The sequence below is a fragment of the Gouania willdenowi genome, chromosome 4 (genome assembly GCF_900634775.1).
Source record: "Gouania willdenowi chromosome 4, fGouWil2.1, whole genome shotgun sequence".
NCBI classification, from domain to species: Eukaryota; Metazoa; Chordata; class Actinopteri; order Blenniiformes; family Gobiesocidae; genus Gouania; species Gouania willdenowi.
Window position 1 is genome coordinate 21,994,410 of NC_041047.1, and position 22,986 is coordinate 22,017,395.

At 39.4% G+C, this 22,986-nt stretch overlaps 1 protein-coding gene across 2 annotated transcripts in view; it reads left to right on the top strand.

The window, feature by feature from the left end:
* Positions 1-22,986, top strand: part of glis1b (GLIS family zinc finger 1b) — a 94,691-nt gene that overhangs the window by 27,871 nt on the left and 43,834 nt on the right. For both annotated transcript variants that reach the window (XM_028444551.1, XM_028444552.1), the window contains exons 3-4: positions 16,824-17,016; positions 18,278-19,805. In XM_028444551.1, coding sequence (XP_028300352.1) covers positions 16,824-17,016; positions 18,278-19,805 — 1,721 coding nt within the window. The remainder of the gene's footprint in view (positions 1-16,823; positions 17,017-18,277; positions 19,806-22,986) is intronic.

A 22,986-nucleotide genomic window follows, 5' to 3' on the forward strand; every position in this document is an offset into this window, starting at 1 on the left:
AAGGGCTTGCGGCCCTTTGATGTGGCCCACACTTTGGAAATCAACACGGACATCCAAGAAGTAAACACATCCTTCATTTAAATATTAAGGAGATCCTCTTTGTACATTCTTGTCTGTTCATGTAACAGATAAACCGTATAGTTACTCTAAACATGATTGCCTAGGGATGGGACGATACACTGAGTTAACAGTACGATATACGATAATGGCCTTAGAATAACAATACAATATATTTCGGAGAGGAAAAAAGACAAAAACAATATTGTAAGTGGAAAAATAATAATAATCCTATTAGTTTTGATTCTTTCTGTTAATCAGCGTGACACTCAGTCAGGGACATTAGTCTTAACTGGTCTGATCTTCTGTTTAGTGGACAAGCGACCAAAAGACTAGCTGTAAAATGTTTCTGGCGTATTAAACACGCATGTTTAATTTTACAAAGTGACTTAAAAAAAACTAAAAAAAATCAGGACAGCCTCTCAGTACATGACATGAAATCATTTGCTTGCATTTCCAAAAATCATTAACAATGAGATATTAATACAACTGGGCTTATAAACCTTGCTGGCTCTGGCTGTTATGTGCAGTTTGCATGTTCTCCTTGAGTTTGTGTGTGTTACACCTCCAAGTATTCAAGTTTCTAAAAATGTTTCTTAATGACATTTGAATTGTAATCCAGAAAAATTTTGGAAAGTTAAGATTCCTGTCGTCTTTTCTGTCACATGACAAACTCCTAAATTATAAAGTAAAAACCAGTGTTGCTCCTGAAATAAAACCATTTACTTTACTAAACCAGCCCTTGTTAATGATAGAGATTTACTGCTCAATAACACGCGCTTTGACAAACAGAGGTTGATGTTGAAATATGCTGATTTGGTTTTAGCAGCATTTCCGAGAAAAGTCGTCATTGTTTTGACAAGGATGGAATGAGAATACAGACTAACTGTAACTGAGGCCTATTGTCTGAGGGGGGAAAGTCAGCTTTTGCGCAGAATTTACACATTTATTTCTGGTGGCAGATTTACATACACTACCTGACAAACTCAAACAAAGAGCAGTACACATACAGAAAAGAAAGCATTTGTTTATTTTACACACTGACACAAATGGACAAAATTGTTCTAAATTGGATTGGATTTATATTTAGTTGTGAGAGAAATACATTTAATTTGATAGAAAATGTGCTGAACAAACTTCATCTCAAGGTCTGGTAGTTTTAAGGGTGATGTTTGATGGTTAAAAAGTCAATTTGAGCAAAAACGTCCTCACTCCAGCATAGTAAAGAACTCCCCAAGCAAAGCCACCTTTTCCCTGTTTGGCTTTAAAGCAGCTTTTAAGATGAGGTTTCTGCAGTCTTGGCCAGGCTTTCAGGCGTTTGTCACCAACCCAGCGTCTTCATCATCTCTGCTAGCCAAGTGTATCACTAGCCGTCAGTCTGCTACTCTATCAAGATAGTTCGTGGTCTAGACTGATCCCTCGTCCAGTGTTTGTTGGCCTTTACACTTCTGTGGCCTCCCTGTCAAATTATAGGATGAGGTTTGGCTGAGAGTAAAATTGAGTGATTGTCTGTGATTAATCCTGGCAGCGTGCAGCTCTATGGCTCAAATCCTGTCATGACCGAGCTTGTCAGGGCAGCGTTGTGGATATTTGTGGTTTTAATGTGGTGTTCTGACTGTGGAAATTTTAGCTTCAATAACACATGTTATAGGTGTTGGAGCTGAAAATAGAAATCATTGTTTTCAGTGATATAACCATGTGATTGTTGTTCTGTTTTCTCTCATCTCGAACTTCAGTTTGACGATGTGCGTGTTCCACGGGGTTTCATTTAAAATGTTGGTGGGATTACGCAAATCTTTCTGCTGTGATGTCTTTAGAAACAATAATTTTACATTCTTCGCCATGAATTATGAGATAGGATTGGCATGTTAAACTGATCACATAAAAAGATGTTTTATCCTAATGTAGCTTGGAGTTGCAAACAGGCAAAATGTTCCAAACGGACTTTCCAAAAACAGTAAATATAAATCTTTGCATTTTAACGGTGGTGCATAAATATTTGAATTCTGATGTCTGTCAGTAAGGTCATGGTAAATCTGCTCTTTGCTTTACTTCCTTTTAATTCTTTTCAGGGATGTTTATCCTCAACAAATCCTCAATCATAAATTCTGAGCTGACGAGTCCTTAACTCACAAAAGGTCAGATTTAAACATGACTTTTGTAATTGAGCAGAGACGTCTTGACAGCTGCTCCCCATGGTCATTTTCATCTATTAGGTGGAATCACAGCGTTGGCCTCATTGATGAATGAATCAAACATAATTTACTCCAAAAATAAAGGGAAAAGGGTTGAAATTGCCAATTGAGAGTTTCTTTTCTTCTCCGCTGTTGACATTTTTGTGCATTGCATTGTGGGATGTGGAGACGATAATTTACACGAGAGCAGAAGCCAGTGAAGAAAACCACTACCACTTGATGGAGACGTGAGACCTTTCTGTGGGGAGTTTACATGTTCTCCCTGTGCATGCTCATTGAACTCTTCTGTGTCTGTATTTGAGTCCGTTCTGCTGACAGCAGGGGCGGAGCCAGAGGGGTGGCTGGAACCTGATTGGACAATTCAGGTGCCACCCCAGGTGATTGACAGCAGTGGTATCCAGATCTATCTAGTATGTGTGCTCCTTTCACTCACTTGTGCACATGCACAAATTAACTGTGCAAAGTAAGTTAACATGTCTATAGACTTATTACTTTGCCACTTTTTTCAACACATTTTGTTGCATTCCTCATTTCTACAGTGCATTGTACATTTCTATTTTTTTATTTGCCAATATTTTCTTCTGTGCATGCATATCATACTTATATTAACATAAGTTAGAATTATTTAAAAAAGGCAGTGGCTATCCGTACGGTTGCCGTATCAATACACCGACATTCTATCCGTAAGCGACGCCTCTATTTGGCCAGTTTAGGTCACATGACTAAGACTAAACCTTACCCTAAACCTAACTCTAACCCTAAAAATTGTTGCGATAATGGGTTATAACCTAACTCTAACCTTAAGACGCTACTTACTTGTACTTCGGTAACTGTACCAATAGCACTGGGAATTGTCCGTACGGCAAACGTACAAGTAGACACTTTCTTAAAAAAACGATTATATGTATACTTTAAAATAGTAAATCTTACATTAGTCTAGACAGTATATTTATGTGTTATAAATGAGCTAAATCTGTGTTAGGTTATACACATTTTTGCCAAAAAAGGTTGTTAAATACAGTCTCTAGAGTATTTCATTCACTGATCTTAACCATATTGTTAATTGCGAGTGAGTGAGTGAGTTTCACACACGCGAAGAAGGATGTGATAGATCTAGGTTATGAAAGTAGTCAAGAAGGAAATGCTCCTCAGCCACCAGGTTTGAACAACATAATGTTTTCCTTTATTTATATGGACCCCCTGATAAAGCCTTGCCCACCCTCTGGCCACCCCTTGTATTAAAGTCTAACTACTCCACTGTGTGACAGACTGTCAAACTCTTCAAAATGCACATGGGGATGAATTGTCGTCTGTCTCACTGTGTTGGCCTGGCGACAAACTGTACAGGATTAAGCAATATAAGCAGATACCCAAGATGATTTAAATATAAAATAATTAAAATATTACAATAGATAATAAAATACAAATAAAATATTTCAGAATTGCAAACACTTGATTTAACTTCTAATGCTAATGCCACTGTTCATGTTTATTTCTCCAATTTGTGTTCACCATTCGTCCCATACCTAGTCTTTCTCTCCTCCTTCACATGTTATCAACATTAGACTCAAGAACGCTTTCAATCTGTACATGAAATAGATCAATCATTAAACCTATCAAAATAATCATAACAATAATATGAAAGACATACATAAAAACAGGAATTTTAGGACTTGTACTTAACAGTGTACAAATACATCAATGGAGGGAACAGCCTCATTTCAGCGGGGAAGCTGTTCCATAGCATTGGAGCACGGAATGACAAAGCACGTTCCCCAACAGTCTTTTAACGGACCTTTAGCACATTCAGAAGCCCAGTCCCCTGGGATCTCACACTCCCAGTTGTGTATGTATACATATGTTTAATTGGCCTATTGATAAGATGTTAAGGGTTTATTATACTGAGCTCCTTCCTGAGTCTATGGCTTGCTTTGGGCTACAGGATAACACTGGTCCATATGATACCTTCTTAATCACACAGAAATACAATTAAACAGACAAGAGTATATTATTCATGATGTCTGTGACAGAAGTGGCTGCAGCTGTGATAATAATAACAATAACTAACTACTTTATGCTTCTGATCTACAGGTTGTGTTCAGTTCACCCTGAGAAACAGGGACGATCTATGACAATAATAATAATGGGACAATCATTGACCCCACACACTTTCATTCACTGAGTTAATTTAAGAAGACGACCTGTGAAAGGTCCAACCAGTGACAATGTGCTGCCAGCAGGTGGTGACATGCACATGTGGAAAGTCTTAATTATGTTAATCAGCTGAAGAGAGCAGAGGAGATGTTAGGATGTGGAGCTCTGTGAGACTGATGGATGGTCTGTGTATGCAGTGGGTGAGGCTTAACCAGGCTTTTAACTATATGTTCATGTGTAAATGAATGTATAATATAGGGATGGGCCTAAATTTGAGTTTTGATTCTTGATTTTTTTTTTTTCTTCAATGCACTTAAAAATGACTGCAGACATCAGATATATTGTCAAAAGTGCAACTTTATTGCTGTGATTGTCCTCAAGAGTTAAAATGCATAGAACAATCCCAAAATAAAAAAGTAAATAAAGCTCTGTCATTCATCAATTTAAAGCTTTAATCCAGGTTTAAGCAAAAGTGCAACAGCAACTTCACAGTAGCTTGAATTTTCTGATTAAGAAATCAGATAACTACATATTTTGTAACATATAATATTACAATTGAAAAAATAATAAACTCTTCCCTTAGCATCTCAGCATAGTGTGAATAAAAAATGAAACATGCCCGTGGCACACAAATAGCTACTCAAAGGGTAAACACATGTAAACAAAGAGGGGGCTGGCTCACATTGGAATGCGAAAAAGTCTGAAAAAACTGCGGTGGAGAAAATAAATAAATAAATTGTATATATATATATATATATATATATATATATATATTTGCAAACTCAAATTTGCAAAATAAAAATCATTTTTATTTCCAAATTTGATTTATCGATTAAATCGATTTTTTTTTGCCCAGCTCTAGTATAATATGATTGAAGATCCCTTTGCACATCATGTTTCTTCTTTATTGTGGGACAGAAGGACAGATAATCATCTTCACCAGGGTGACTTTAAATCGTGACGCTGCTTGTCGTCTAATTTCTCATTGATCTACTCAGTACCAGGATAATTTCCTGTGCTCAGAGTTTGTTTTCAAAGGTCGAGCCTTTCTGTGTAACTTTGTAGCTGATTATGTAGCAATATTACGTGACCACATTTGACCATGAGAAAACTGGGAGGAGCAGAGATACCTGGTTATGAGGGGCTGAGAACAAATTGATTTTATCCTTATGAAAGTTCTCATGTCTGCCTGTACTCGTAATCCTGCTAAAAAAAACACACACACAGACATTTCTGTGGACCCGTAGTAATATAATCAACTTTTTTTCTCCTTTCCTCTCTCTGCACCTGCTCTGAGAGCAGCTTCCTCTCTAGACATTGTTATTTTTCATTTACTTCTGCCCCCAGGTTTTCAATCATACATCCATTACTAAGCAAACAAATAAGTTCCGGGCCTTTGCTGCAGACACAAATATAGACATGAGTTATGAGATATAGTGAAGCCGGGAAAAAGCTTTGGATCTTAATAGACAACATCTGTACCGGACAAGATGTACAGCCATGTGCATCCCACTACAAAGTCACCTATGTGCTGTCACACACACACACACACACACATTCACACACACACACCCGGCGTTGACCTGTCTCATGGGGGAGGGTTAGAGATAGAGGAACTGGGAATAAAATGATCATTATTAACTGTTTAGGTGCTGAGTGTTATGATTTATGGAGCCAAAGTGGGGCCAGTTGAAGTGTCGCATTGGATTTCCAAAGGCATCTGTCTTGTGGTTTTGGCAGCTTGTTGGACTTTGAGTTCAGATGTTTGCATCACACTCTGCCCTGACATCTTTTTTTTTTTAAACTCCATCTCACCACACACACACACACACACACACACACACACACACACACACACACACACACACACACACACACACACACACACACACACACACACACACACACACACACACACACACACAGTACAGTACACCTCTGATGGCTCCCCTTTAACCATCCATTCTGCACATCTGCTTTTCATTGAGACCTTCATGTCTCTGAAGACTTGAACATATTAAACGCTGGCACAAGTGCATTCTCACTCTGGCATTCAACACAGCCCTTAGGTGACTTAAAAGGGAGAGGCGAGAATTATAGAAAATGAAGTGTCACCAAAATAAAAAATCGCCTCAGTTTACCACCAATTACACTTAATAATGCCATTCAGACCATCTGCTGATCAGATGGCGGACCTGCATTGTCTGTAGAGAGACATAGTGATGGTAGAAAGAATGAAGGAAAAGAGGGATTCATGTATGAATAGGATGACAGACATGTCGTTGGAGCTTTTCTCTACCATACAGATAATAATAATAATAATAATAATAATAATAATAATAATAATAATAATAATAATAATAATAATAATGCACTCATCATAACTGCGTATCGGATACTTGCCGTGTTGTTCCACAGGGGTTGGGTTCTTCTGTTAGATTGGAGACACATGTCTGCCCTTCTTTATTAGTCGATTATTAGTCACTGAGAGCTTTTTAACCATAGCACAACACTGGTGAACTTGAACAGGACTCTGATCATCCAGCCCTGAGGCAGCATGCGTAGGTGTAGGATTACAGCACACCCGGACTGTCCGCCGCGGTCCCTCATGTAAAATTTGCCCAGTTATTTGAAGCGTGTTGAACAATCATTGCAATCACATTCACACTGACCGCAACCTTTTCTACAATGATGGAGTCGTGCCCTAGTTATTAGAATTACTGACTCTGTGTTCTCTCTTCGTTACTGTTTTTTGTGTGTTATTTTTCAGCTGCCATGGTCACAGTGTTTGACTTAATCAGCAGGGAAATGACGGAAAGCCCGTTCTTCCACATGATCAGGATTTGAGTGCTGTGACTTGTACTGAGTGGATTTTAAACAAAATGATGACATCACGGCAGCCCTGGTTGGAAAGTGCTGTGAAACCTTTTTTTTTAGCCAAAAATATAACCAAACACGTCCAAAAAACAAGGTATTACTCATCCTTATTCATCCACTAATAAGTTATATCTCATTTCAGGGATTAGTTTATAAACTTGAATCCAATGGAATATTCACACTGGCAGGTTTCATGTCCTAAAATATGTCTTAATAGGGTTGGATGATTTTGACCAAGACTCATATTTCAATATTTTTTCTCAAAATGTCAATATACAATACAAATCTGGATAATTTTAATTCAAATGAATGACCAGAAAGACAATTGAGGATTAAATTTGCTGATGCAAAATGCCACACAGGCACAATTATTAACTGACAGTTGCACAAATTGTGCCACTTTTGCCTTTTTCTCCTCTAAGGGACAGCACATGTGAGTGAGTTCTTTAGTGTGGATGTGTAGGGGAAGGTTTGGGTTAAGGCGCACTCAGAAATCCATCTAACTGTGCTTTTAATGCTAATTTGAGTAGTGAAAGCAGCGACTCCTGAAACAAGTATTTTAAAACAAAATAATCTATATAAAATAGGCTGTTGCTATTGGTCCAGACCCGGACCTCAGACAATCCTGACTATAGTTCCGGTGTCATGTACTGAGTTCACATCCTACTGAGATTGTATATGCGCATATATATACTACCGAAAAATGACTTTTTGCTAAAAAAAAAAAAGATAATTTATTTTTGCTTATTTTAGTTTTCAAAGTGAACGGACACGTGTTTTATTTGTTTATCGGATTATGTTAGGGTTAGGGTTATAATCTCAGTATAGAGGTAAACTCAGTACGTGACACTGGCACTTCCTGTGCTTCCGTCACTGCCAGACTCGTCCCTGTTACTGCCGGACCCGTGTCCTTCAAGCTATAGTTTTGCCAGGTTTATTTTAGCCCTAACTCTATCCCTATCCCTAACCCTAACCCAAAAAATAACCTAAAATGTTTTTTTTCTTTTCTTTCGTATGCGTATTTTTAAAAGTGGAATTTGCCGTGTTAAATATGTTCAAATGAATCCGTAGTGGGAGTCGAACCCACATCAGCAGAAGGAAATGTCTTAGACCACTCAGCTATTCTAACACAGAGTCAACACAGGCACATTACGCTTATGTAGAAAAAGGTCCAGCAGTGTCTGGAACTATAGACACTTTGTATAAAATATGTATATTGATATAGACAATATTGTAATTTTCTATATCGCCAAAATAGGAAACTTGATATATCTTGAATCTCGATATATCGGCCAGCCCTACTTCTTAGTGTGCTCAGCAGCTTACCATCAACCTTTGGTGGCACTCACTGAAGGGTGATTTAATTATACATGAGAGGAGGCAGGATGAGCAGCAGATACCATGTGATGACATTTCTGGAACGGAAGATACCACTTAGGATCAAACAGTATTTAATGGGATGCTGTGCTATAAACACGGCCTGTTTCAGAGTAACAGAGGTGGTGTTTTCAGACAACTGACAACAATGAGGTCCTTATTTGTGGCTACATCTTTACTTGGCAATGCTGACATCAGTGGCTGTTTGTGGGGATGAGCCAGCACATGTGTGCGTGCTCTCAGTGAACACAGCACTTGCCTCTGGTGCTTCTGGCTCCTCCATCCCTGATCTAATGCTCCTACCACCACACTCCTAATGCAACTCAGTACTCTGACTTTTGCACTGTACAGTGGTATTGTCGTTAGCACGTTAGCCTCACAACATAGCATTTGAGTCTGTTTCCTGGAATGCACTTTGGGACCTTCATGTTTGGTTATAGTTTTATTTTTCTGGCTTTTTCAGCCTTTCTATTTGGAGTTTTTATATTCAGGTACTCAGGCTTCCCACAGCATCAAAACATGAATGTCTTGGTGACATTTGTGCGTATTTGCAGTGGCTTGAGTCACTTCTCCACTTTGACCTGTAATCTGACCTGTAAGCTCCGCAAACTCATCTTTACCTTTAGTTTCTGGTTTGTATTACAATAAATTAATTTCATGCAACTGAATTTGATTTTAATCAATGGCCATTTATTTAAACACCTTGTGGACCTTATGCATGCATGTAAGATAAAAAACAACAACTAAATCTTAGCATGTATTCATGAATTTGTCTTTCCTAGTTGAACAACTTGATCCTGAGTCGTTTTCTTCAATGGTGATGAAATATTATAACCTCCACCAAGGATATTTATATTTGCACAGATGTTTATTTGTTTGTTTGTTTGTTAGCAAGATTACATTAAATGTACTTAATGAATCAAAATTCATATCTCAGTCCATATTTTTTAGGAAGTTTGACTCACTCGTGTTGAGTTCAATTACCTCACTCAGTTTTATCCAAAATTAACATTTTATCGCGATTTAAAAAAAAAATGGGGTTACATTTGGACCGACTATAGCGTTATTAATGGAGATAGAAATTTATTCCAAGCCTTTAAAGTGTGAATGATCATGGTACCATGATCAGGATCACTGATCCAGATAACAGCCAATATCTGACAATGAGGAGATTTGGTGCTTGGTGGAGGTTTGCGCTCTCTGAGTGCTCTTTTTATACAATAAACATTGATTTTTAATTCTTTTAATGAATTGGATTATAGAAAATATGTAAAAGTCTAAGGTTTGTGTAAAATTTAAGATAAACTTTTATAGGATTAACTTATCTCTTTTGTATTCTTACACTCTTTTGAGGAACTGTTCTGTTTGTTAGTAAAAGTTTTGTGGTTCGCCACCTCCCATCATGTCATAAGTCCATGGTGTTGCCCACAATAATGATAAAACACTTCAACACATGCATATCCTTCCTCCAAAATGACATGGAATTCATCACTCAGCACGTCAGATCACATCTGGATGGTTAGCCTGCTTTAGTGCATCTGGATTTTACAGCTGGATCTTTTATACACATGAATTATAAGAGGAAGCACAGGATACATTTGAGATTATTATGTTGTATGAAGATTGTTAGTGATCTCATGTATTTAGTGAATGTTCACAAATGGGATAGAGAGACAAAGAGAATAGATGGTAATCTGTTTCAGTGAAGGAGCAACAGTTATAGGCAGCAATACCAAACACCCTCTTACCTGTCACTCACATTCTCCTCCACCTTGTGATCAAACTCAGCCCTAACACCCAATGAAATATTCAACACCGCATTACCACGGCACATTTAATATAAACTGAATCTAGTGTTTGGGCTCCGTCCAAGTCACCATGTGCCAAGAAACCCCAACCAGAGCATGACTGATTCTGGTAATGCAGCAAAGCCCTAAATCACTGGAGCACAAACTTTCAGCAGCCGAGGGATCACGACCTTTAACACCCATTTAACACTCGAAGTTCAACTTCCTGGAAACTTGAAAAAGGTGTTTCTATGATCGAATGGTGGGGTGTAGAACTAAACATGAAGGCTAGAGTTGGAACTTATTTTGTCCTCATATTGGGAAGTGCTCTTTACGTGTGACTTAAGCTGTAAAGCTCGGTAGTATTTGCATGTAAAGCAGTTGACAAACATATTATAAGATAGATATTTCATATTTATGTTATTTACCAAACACAACAAATAGCAATGCTTGACAAATATACAGTCATTGTTTACATTTTTGTTTAATATTCAAAATCTTATTCATGGTAATGGACAATTGTGTCTGCTTTTTTCTCCACACCATCCAAGACTAAGACTTGTCCAAGACCAGAAAGCACTGAGATCAAGACGAGACCAAGACCGTAAAAATCAGTATTAAAAGCCATGACTAGATTATACAGTTAAATATCATTCTTTCTTCAATTGTAGTTTTCTTTTAAATACATTTGACAGACAAAAACAAGGTGTCTGCAACTTTTTCAAAACACAACATGCAAAAATCGCATATGTGTTAAACTAAATTCTTGCATTTAAAAAAAAATAAAAAATCCTTGTATGTATTTAAAAGCCAATGATAAGTCCAGAAATATTTAGGAGATTTGAAAATAATCTTTATTTGTCAGGTGATTAAGGCCTAAAGTCAGTGTTCAGATGTATTTCTAACTAGAAATAAGCTGAACTGTCTGAGTTTTTGCAGGTGTCTGACACATAAGACACTCAAAAAGATTTCCATGCAGGCAGAACAATCAGTGAGCTAATGCTAAATGTTTGAAGTCAAATTACAACATTAATTAATCAGGAACAGTTTCAAGTGCTTCTCCTTATGAACACAATGATGAAGTTGAGAAATTGCAGACCAGTACTGATCTCGAGAGGGAAAATCCTGAGTCTGGCCAGTGTGAAAACGAAACAAGATCGAGTAAAAATGCCCTTGAGTCCGAGACAAAATGTCAAGACCAGTCTTGAGTACCAAAATATTATTTCTGTATTTTTCAATGTTTTCTATGAAATGTACATATGACTGCATGGTCACAGAGGAGCAAGACTGCATTGTGATATCTGGCTGAATCATAATTGTACCAGACTCTGCTGGGTACGAAGGAGGGGGGTACAGCAAGAGGATAACTATGACTTTTGAACAGACAGACGCCGATAGAGATACACAGAGAACAGAAAGACACAGACATAGAGAGACATAGGTTTCTTCTCCGGCCACCTGTCTGAATTTTAATTAGGTGGTCAAGCCTGCAGGGCCTGGGGACCGCGTATGTCAGCATATGTCCGCCAGCTGGTGGCGCTATAATTAAGGTCACACTTTTTGGCCTTGTTTTGGCCTATAACTCCCACACCGTATGTTGCATTACATTCAAAAACTTCATATTCACAGATTCCCTGAATAGCACTGAATCACCTGGGCTAGGCCCCGCCCATTTCCGCCTCGACTTTTGTTGGAGCAAAATCGCGAAAACTGGAAACCGTACTTTTTCAAACTACTCCTTGGGGTTTTGTCCAATCAGCATGAAACTTGGCACGTAGAGTCTTCAGTTGGACCTGATCTAAAGTTCCGGAAAGAATTTTGTTCGGTCAAAATATGCGCAAATTATTAACGAGTAAAGTTTTCTAGCTAGCTATAAAAACTCGAACTGTTGCATATCTCGGTCAAAATAAATGCTAACAACTCAAATCTGAGATCCTTGGTTGGCATGTGACTGTGGGTGTATGAGGCAAATTCGAATAATGTAGGCCACTAGGGGGCACTGCAAATATTGGAAATGTATGTCTCTTAAATGTGATCACCTATTTTTACCAAATTTGGTGGGTATGACCTTGGGTCGCTCCTGAAGCCATATCTTGAAGTGAATCGTGATTGGTCAAAGTGGGAGTGGCTTATTACAACATAAACAACAAACGTTTATTTCAGCTCAAGTATTATGTTGAGGACTGTGAAATGTACAGGGTATATATAGAAGAGCATATAGACCACCCATATCAACAAGTGGGTGCAAACACGTTTTGGGCTGTAACTTTCACATTTTAAATCACATCTTCATAAACTTTTTATCTACGTGTTCCCCAAATAGTCGCATCTTTTGACATCAGCCACGCCCACTCCCACGACATATTTCTCTTTGTAAGTCACTACACATCAAAAACCTACTTTTTTCGAACTCCTCCTAGTGTTTAAGCTCCATCTGCACCAAACTTTGCACATACAAAACTCCAGACTCCAGTACTTTCATGGGCTCCGCAAAACCTGGAGGCCGAGTCACGCGGGACGGCTTGGCCCCCTTTTATAACTGCTTGCAGTTCTAGTTAAAACTGTATCAAGATTAAACCACATTAAAATTATACAACTCTTGTCATCTATCCTCGGATCTGTTCAATTAAAAGATCTGTGTAGAGAAAGTAGAGAAAAACCTAACAGTACTACAACACTATTCATTATGCTGCTTATCAGTGTTACCACCCACTTGTTAAGGCCATAACAATGAGCTGTATCCACACAGAAGGAACCTTAAACCAGTTCTGTTTTCATTGTTTTCATCTACCCGGTAACAGAAAGCACATATTGATTGCAAATATCAATCATTAGTTTTCACAGCAACTACAAATAATGATGGAAGTCAACGTAAAACAAAGATTTATTACACAATATTCCATATCTTGCCCAATAATACATGCTATTGCAATTTCTTTCTTTTGCTGCCAAGTGGATAAAAAACAATAACTGGTGCACTCAACAAAAGCCCTGCTTTGTGCACAGGAGATTTAGAGCTCATGATTTATAGGAGATCCCTTGAGTATGCATTCAACAATGTTTGTGTACCAGGAAACTGTGAGCAGACATTAGTATAAACACGGTTTGAAAAAAAAAAAGTGCTTTTCACAGATTTTGGTGGATTTTTAGTCCTTAGAAAGTATTTTAAAAACGAGTTGTAGTCACTGAAGCAAACAAAATGTATTTCAGTGATTATTACACTAAAAATGGTTCAAATCATACCTCAGGTTAGCAAATCAGCCTCACTAAAAACAAAAAACAAAAAATGAAGCAGAGATAATTTATTTATTTTTTTCTGTAAAAAAATTGAAATTACAAACAAACCTAAAAAGTAAAATTAATTCATTAAAAATTTTTGAAACTTTTTAAACACAATCTAAACTGGTGGGTCGGGACCCAAAAGCGGGTTGCTGACAGCTGGTCAAAAATAAACAAATACTTCAAGTCACTTATGTTGGACTTGTCTTTTATTTTTAAATAAACTTTTCTTTTGACAGGCATGTTGCACAAGAAAATATATAGATTTATGTTTAAAATAAGAATATACATGTGTGTTTTCAACAGCTATTTTTGAAAAACTACATTTGGTTGGTTGAATTCTAAAAAAGTGGGTCGTGATTTAATATGCAATGAAAAAGATCCAACACAACTGCGTAGTTAGCTGCCAATTTTAATTTAACTTACACCAAAAAACGTGACGTTCCGGGCTGGACGCCTTCATCAGTACAGTACAGATGAAGGGTGTCCAGCCCGGAACGTCGCGTTTTTTGGTGTAAGTTAAATTAAAATTGGCAGCTAACTACGCAGTTGCAAGGACTTTTTTTTTATTGCATCTTTGGCTTTTTTGATCCAGCACATTGCTTTCAAAGGGATGTGTGTGTTTTTTTGATTGTGCTACATCGTAATTTAATAACAGTCACAAAATGTGGGTCTCAGGGTAACACCAGTTTAGAACCCCTGATCTTAAGCACATTGGTCTACCTCCTTGGTATGCTTATATTTAAATAGACTGCATAACGTGGTTGTATTTTAGATGTACGATGGATTTACAGTTGTATTACACAGAAACACGGCACTTCAGCCAAAGAAAGTAAACTCGAGCTGTATTCTCAGCAGTTACTATGTCGACTAGAGTCTTCCACACTGACTCCTTTCAGTGGTCCGATGACTTTATGGTGCACGACAGTGGTTTTGTTTTCAAACTTCCTAGTGAAACATATTAGTAGCTGGTGTTTTCAGCTCATCTGTTTTCTGTCTTTATGTTCAACTAATTTACATGTAAGACTTTTTCCTGGCAAACCATCACTTGGGTATGTGCAGGAGGGCAATGAGCATTGTCTTGTAATTTCACTTTATTGGTATGCCTGGTGTGGAATCTGTGTTTGAAAAAACCAACTATGACTGCATGTGTGTGAGAGTCAGCATGTGCATCCATTCAAGGGCCTTGTTGATCAACTGCCAATCTATTAAGTACTTTATGATGACAGTGTTTTTATTTGGTTGTTTTTGTGTTCAGCCTGTGTGTGCATGAACAGCCATGGCCTTATTAAAAGATCTCTGATGGTGCTATTTATCTCCACCCTGATTCCTGCCACTACTGCCCATCCTGCTTGAATTACTCCTGACTTGAGGCAGGGAAACATTTGGCTTCACCTAAGCAGGGCCTTCAAACTTTCATACAGAAACAGTTTTGTATACAGTAATTGTTCGGATGCTCAGCGTGAACGAGGAGAAAAGAAGAATCCAAAAACAAAAAAATGTATAAACAGTCCAAGAATTGATAAACAACACAGTTAGTATGACTTGAAGACAGAACATGATGCTTTGATTACAAGCAGCCCTGTTTCTCAGGTTCATGTTCATGTTGCACAGTCAGTGTTGCTGGTCCTGCCTGTGTCAACTCCATGTGCTCCTGTTTTGAGGACAAATGGAGTCGGGGTGACCTAATAACCAAAAGGTTGGGGGTTCAAACCCCGCTCTAACCAAGTCATTGTCGTTGTATCCTTGGGCAAGGCACTTTACCCATGTTACCTGAGTGTAGGTGGTGGTCGGAGGGATCCGATGGCGCACTGTGGCAGCCTCGCCTCTGTCATTCTGCCCCAGGGCAGCTGTGGCTACATTAGTAGCTTACCACCACTGTGTGTGGAGTGAAAGAATAATGCACATCGATGTAAAGCGCTCTGAGTGTCTATTAAAAAGCGCTACAGAAAATCCAATGCATTAAATGTCCTGTGCTGACACCTCAGCTGAAGAAGTGTTCTTAAGATCCAGATAAACCACTCATATACAGTCACTTTAAATTACCAAGTAAAATAATCCTGGGCTGTTGGTAGCAGTTTTTAACATCTTTTTCCATCATTGATGACAATTGTTTCCAAATGTTGTGCTCTGACTATCAGGAAGGTTGTGTAATTTATTACTGAAATCAATTTTGCTCCATTTTAACATCCATGCCATTAGCATTTAAAGTAGGCAGAGTAATGAAGTCCTCGCACTTTCCACAATAACACATTTTGTACATGATTTCACTGTTAGATTGATTTTTTTTTTTACTCTTTTGTTTTACTTTTTTACTTTCAATGAATAATCATGAACATCTGTTTTGATGTTAAATCAATGAAAGCAAAATAAAATATAAAATATATTTTTTTTAATGGGTTACAATACTTTTGTTCCATGTAAGAATGTTAACCATTGCTTCTGTATACACATTTGGTTCCACATGACATTTGGTTAATGAAAGGAATCCCAACCTTACTGAACCTAACCTCCGTCAATTCAACCACTTTATCAACCCTTTTTGATATGAATTTGGTCCTTTTTGGATGACATTTACAAAAGAATTGATCAATGATAAGGAAAAAGTTGTACTGACTTAATTCTCCTGTTGATCATAATAATGGCAGTGTCTAAACGTTTAATCAAGAGTGACAAGAATGTGCTGCTCACATTGAAAGTATTGAAATCGGCAGATTCTCAAATTAAACTAATCTGATTAGGAATAAAAATTTCTGACAAGGACACTAATACTCTCCATGTAGGACATTTGTGGATGCTCTGCTACAGTTTTTGTGTAGTTTTGTATGTTAACGGGTGACAACATTAATTAATCTCTGTCCATCCATCCATTTTACCACCAGCTTTCTCCTTTCTCAGGGTCACACATGGATGGATGGCTGTTTTGGCCTACTGGTAAAATAAGCAGGTTTAAATCTGTTGTGGGCCACCGCTGTGGGCATGGCTGCCTGCTGCTCCTTAGGGTTTGATTAAAAGTAGAGAGGGAATATCCTGCGTTGTATCTGTTGACATGTGACATTAAGATTTGTTGGTTACTTTCTCCCTGAATCTCTTCCAGTGAATGGTGTCTACTGCTCAGGGAAGGATACTGATGCTGATCTGGGTGATTCTGAGGACACCCTGATGCAATGTGGTCAGAGCTTGCCTCCATCCACAGGGAGTCATTCTGAAGGACTCTACACCCAGAGCCTGGAGTGCAGCAGGGCCTCAGCTGACCTCCTCCTGCAGGGCAACCCTCACCGAGACACAAGGTATGCTGTTCTTCTCTGACTTGTTTTGGTACAGCTTCCCATTTAGGTTTTTAAAACTTCTGTTCTAGTAAGACTAATACTTAGCAGGTAGAATGTGTTTTCTATTAACTTTGCCATTGTGAATCGGTTGCACACATGCTGCAGGAAGGCTGTGCCTCGTCTCATAAAGAACACTGAAGGGGTCCAAAGCTCAACATTTATGTTCTACTAATGCGATTCTTCTGTTGTGCAGCCTCTAACCGCTGTTGCTCAAGTCAAAAGACATTTCCAGTAGCATTTGGCCTTCTTCTTTCCCTTACTCCCGTCTTTCCTTTTATCCTTGATCCTCTGACCAAAAGTGCTCCTGGATAGACGTTCATTTTTTCTCATATGTTCTTTCAATATTTTCACGATGACCCAACAGGAAATGGTGCCTCCTGAATGGAAAGCCGGGGAGGGGGGTGGGGGTTTGGGGTCAAGTCTTTATTAACTACAACGATGACAAAGTCTTCCAGTCCTAGCTGGCATTAGCTCTGTTTTTCCCCCCAATGTGCTCATAGGGGAAGGGACAAAGACGATACCTTCATGAGACAGCCAGGAGAAAAGAGAGTCGTCTCACATCACTCAGGGGCTTTGGACAAAATCCATAATGAGCCAACTGACAGGAATGATTATGTAGGAGATCACAGCAACGCATGGAGAAATCTGACCTGACTTTCCCATTCAGCAGGGCAAAGATTCCCACCATAATACACAGTATTGTAAACGGTGACCCTTCATAGTCTACAATTATGCCACCAAAACAGGTGACTCCTTATTTATCCTCAACGTTGGCTCGAGTTTAACCCCTTTGTGTCATCAAAGCCTGTCAAATGGACACAGTAGCCAGTGGCCTCTCTCAGTCGCTGTTATCATCCCTCCCCCTCACTCTCTCTTAAATAGCCATTCATATGCTCTCACTACAAGGAGATTTGGTTTCATTTATCTATAAAAACATTTGTCAGCTGTTTACAAGCTGTGGCGTGCCACATTGCCATATTGTTCTCTATTAACAGCCTAACCAGTCTTGTCATTTTAATGACAACTCCTTAATGTGGGTTTTGTATCTTTCAAGGCATTTTGTAATTATTTTTGATGTGACCATTAGAAAGAAAACATAAAGAACAGAAGGAAATACTTGAAAGCGGTTACTGCCAGTGGGAAGGACAAACTGGCCCGTATCTGTCAACAGTTATTGCCAAGCTAATCATGCTCATATTCTCTTTCTGTTCTTTCCTCACAGAGCCTCCTCTGGCTTCCAAAGTACTCTGACCGCAGCCTCAGCCACCCTCAGCTGCGGTGCCAACGGAGCTTGCTCCTCCGTCCCATACCCAATCAAACAGGAAAGTTCAATGGGCTACGAGCTCTCCAGCAATAATGTTCCCGTCAGCCAAGGTGCACCTCAGGCCCAGTTCCGTGCCTGTAGAGGAGGGCAAACTTTGGAGAGGTCAGGAGACGGGCTAGTTGGAGCTTTGAATGCTAGTAACAGCAGTAATGGCGTATGCGCTGTGAGGACTGTAGGCAGCACTGTGTCAGGGGATGCAGTGCAACCTTTTAATAATGAAAATGGCTCCTCCCCGCTGGCTTTGTCTCCAACTGACTCCCGTCATTCAGCACGGATACCCGGTGCTAGCAGTCTGAAGAGACGCTGCCCGTCCTTGTCCTCGCAGTCGGCCACCACTGCTGGCACCAGCAGCGTCGCCGCCACAGTCTCCCCATCAGCTACTGGCGTTGGTCCTGAGGAAATCAATATTACTGCAATCATCTGCTCTTCCTCCCCGATGTCGATGGTGGCCTGCGTCAACGGGTTCCACGCTAACTTGTCGCCCAGCCACATCAGCAGTGCCGGCTTCTCCTCCTCTTCCTCCTCCTCTTCAACCTCCCCACCCTCTAACTCCTGCTCACGGGAAGCCCTGCAAAGGCCCCCACCTCACAGCAGCCCCCAGCAGGCCACATTGCCAGAGAGCTGTCAGCTGTCCTCACCTGCCACCTGTTTGTTGTCCCTTTCCTCCTCCTCCTCGTCCTCTTCATCAGCGTCATTACTGGAGCCGGAGCAGAGCCTGGGGCTGTGTGAGGAGCCAGGCTTCATGCTGCGGGGGCGTAGGGCGGGAAGATCTGTGGAGGGAGGAGTTGGAGGTTCGGACGGGTTGGCACTCCTAATGAGCGGGGCCCTCATGTCTGGGATGCTGAACTCGGGTCTTGAAAGTGCGGTTCTCCTGGACGAAGGCCAAAGATGTGGGACTGCTCTTAAGCAGGAACCCCTGGATGACTTCCCTCCGAGTGAGGACGAACTCTTTCAGCACCACTTTCATCACCATCACATCAGTGGTCGCAGCGGGCACCTTCGTCACGCACACCACCTGCCTCGACCTGCCATGCCTCCACCTTACCACTTGCACCAGTACGTGGGGCCCAGTCCAGGGGGCCCGCTACATCAAAAGAACCAACCAGCAACCCCACCCTCTTCCCAGGGACTGAAAATAAACTTAGGAGGCCCTCCAGGGCCCCATTCAGCCACAGATCGGGAAGAAGTCGAAGGAGGAGCACTGGTGGATAAGCAGGTGTGTCGCTGGATCGACTGCAGCGCTGCTTATGAGCAGCAGGAGGAGCTTGTGAGACATATCGAGAAAGTTCATATTGACCAACGGAAGGGTGAGGACTTCACCTGTTTTTGGGCCGGCTGCATACGTCGCTACAAGCCTTTTAATGCCCGCTACAAGCTGCTCATTCACATGAGGGTCCACTCTGGAGAGAAACCAAACAAGTGCATGGTAGGTCCTGAAAACCATTGAGATCCCCACCCACCCTCATACAAACCCAATAAAACAAATATAATAATGATGTTTAATTTATCACGTAAACTGCATTTTAACTCCATCCCCAGCTTTTAATAATATTATGAAAACTTGTAGCCTTTTTAAGTTATGAATTGCATAATGCAATACATATGAATTTAAAAGGTTTCACACTTTTAGTTTTTTCTGTGTAGTGGTTCCTACATGAAAACGGCTCTTAAGTTGCTTTACTATTGAATATATGTCAACAGAAGCTTTTCTTGGGTAAACCTAAATATAGTGTGTTTCTTTATACATTAAATGTGCACATATGGGAGTAGCCATATTCTGCACACACATGCAAAAGCTCTATTTCCACAAGTCAACACACTAATCGATGACAAGCTGTCATTTCCTTACGCTCTCTCAAACGGAAAAATCCCTTAAACCTGAAGAGCGATGCAGTCCAAACACAAAATTAATCCGTGATTTGTACAGGCCAAAGCCATGTTTATTTTCACAAGCTGTTGTTTTTTTTTTTCTTCTTTAATATTCAGACCACAAAAAGCTAACACACATGCTCATCATAACCAAACAATGTGGGCTCTTTATTCTTTTAAATTGGAGCTTTAAATGTTTAGCTGTCCCACAAGTATTAAATGAATTAGCTTCACATCCAAGCCAAACACAAGAGAAATGTAGCAGAGTGAAGAGAGGAGCCACAGAGGGATCATCAGCAACAGTTGCTTGTCTTTCTCAATTCATGGCTTCATTTAAAGCCCCTGCCAGAAGTGGTCCTCGTCAAGTTCAGGACTCACTCCAAATCCGTAAGATAAATGAAAAACTAAATAAGCGATAACGCAGGAGCTTCAGGCTTTTTCTCAAAAGCCAAGTTCTCCTACTATATCCCAACAAGCCAGCCTGAAGAAGTCAGAGTTGTATTTTGTAACAGCTTTCTGTTAACTGCTATATTTCATTTTATTCTAACTCTGACTGATTATAATACTTGTTCATGCACATCTGAACTGATTGCTTGAGTGTTAACCGTCTCCCTGCCTTAAATCACCGCAGCATTATTAGTGCTTCTGCTTCCTTGGCTCAGTGAGAACAAAAAAAAAAAAAAAAAGGAAGTTATTTCCTGTGCTGTACGTGCCCAAACTGTTAATTCAGTTTTAGGACTGTGTTTTATTACAAGTTCACATTTGTTTTCCCTGCTGTTGTTATTGTTAGTGCTGCTTGTTGGCATCCTATGCAAGCTTGTTTTTTTTTTCTTTTTCCGAGGTTTGCCGCCACAGAACTAAAACTGTGCACATACGCGTACCTTTTGCCCTAGGAGGGCATAAATGTGTTTTTGAAGATGTTTACCACATGTATGCATGGGAGCAATTAGTGAATAAGTAACTGGACTCTGTCTGCAGACATGAGGTGGTGTGAAAGTCAAAAACTAATGATCACCCTTCCTTCAAGTTTGTAGGTGTACGTGTAAACCGTGACTCAGTAAAAAAAAACTGCAACCACAAAAAGTGCAGAAATCAACATGCTACTGTATGAATGAATGAATACATTAATGGAATATTGTTGCTTATATCTTTATGTATGCACGAGAAAAGTTCAACATACCAATGCACAATAATCCACACAAAAATGTGGATTATAAAATTGCAATTATTGTTTTAGCTTTATAAAAGACAACCACTGACCTGATGTAAACTGCAGTGCATGTGTATATGAAAGTTAGGGAGCAAAAGATCTGCCTTCAGCTTCCACCTGGTTTCAGTCAATGATGAGAGCAACGATCATGGTTAATGATCTTTGGTAGGGAATTATAGGAATAAACAGCCAACAGATATAGATAAATACAAAATAGGTCTGCTGGGAAGAAAATAAACAATAAAAGCATTTACGAGAAGAGGGTACAATTGATCTCATTTTGTACAAAGTAGGCTTTCTGACATGTTCTTCAGACTTAAGAAAGAAGTAAGACTAAGTCACTGGAACACCAAAACATTTCAGGATGTGTAACAGTTATCATCTTAGATGATCATAGTCACTCTAACTTGGCGATGTAAAATATAACAGCTTGTTATATGAAGCAGTCACATTGTTTACTGTCAACAACCTTTGTTTTTCCACCAACATGTGGAACCATGTACCAAGGGAAGTTTCAAAGTGTCCTGGTCAACCTGCTGAAGGAGTCACGACTCACGAGCAATCGGTCTTATACAACAGCTCCTACAGGCAAATGAAGCTACTCTCAGACAGCAGGTCTTAATGTACAATTCAGATTTTTTTTTGTGCAGTCGTATTGCAAAATGTCAGAGACATATTAGACTTGGGACTTTTAAACAAATCAGATTTTACGCTATTCAAATTGTCTTTAACAGATTAGATACAGAGACTACAGTTAACCTTCATTCAATCATTTCTTCTTGGACTGTGCGACAAAATCAGAAATCTGACACAGAGCTATTACAGCCCAATGTGAGACCATTCACACCAGCCAATTACAGTAAAAATGATGTCTCACACCCTATAAAGTTATTTTAAACTTTTTTCTTCCTGTTAAAGGTTGAATGTCCTATAAGGCAAAAAAAAAAAAAAATAATAATTGACTTTGTTTCGTCATCCGTGCTTGATCCAAACTAGCTCATGTTTTTGGAAACTTGTACGTCCTTTGCACACCTTAAGAAACGTGTCAAGCCTGGGTTTTTTATATGTATCTTGTATGTCAAGCATAATGTCAACATCATTTACCCTTTAACCTTCTATACCTGCTCTATACCCACTGCTTGAAGACACAGGCAGGAAAAACTGTGACAGACAGAGTTTTGTATACCTCAGTTTGAAATGGTTTCTAGCTTGAAACAATGCATTGGACTATAGACATATTGAATGGAGGTTTTTCCAGGATACTCCGAGTAAAATAAACTCATTGTGTGTTTGTAGGCAGTTCGTTTACATCCATTTATCTGCCATTTTCACCGTGAGTACAGCGGTCTCTCTGTGTGTTATAGAATATATAAAGACATTCAAGTATTGCAGCACTTTATACAAAAGGAAGTGGATGAGACATTCAGGTTGAGGAGCAAAGACTTTAGTCCTAATCCGTTTGTTGTCTTTGCAGCAATCACTCATAAAGCCAATCTCCCCTGGTATCCAAACATAACACACCTCTCTC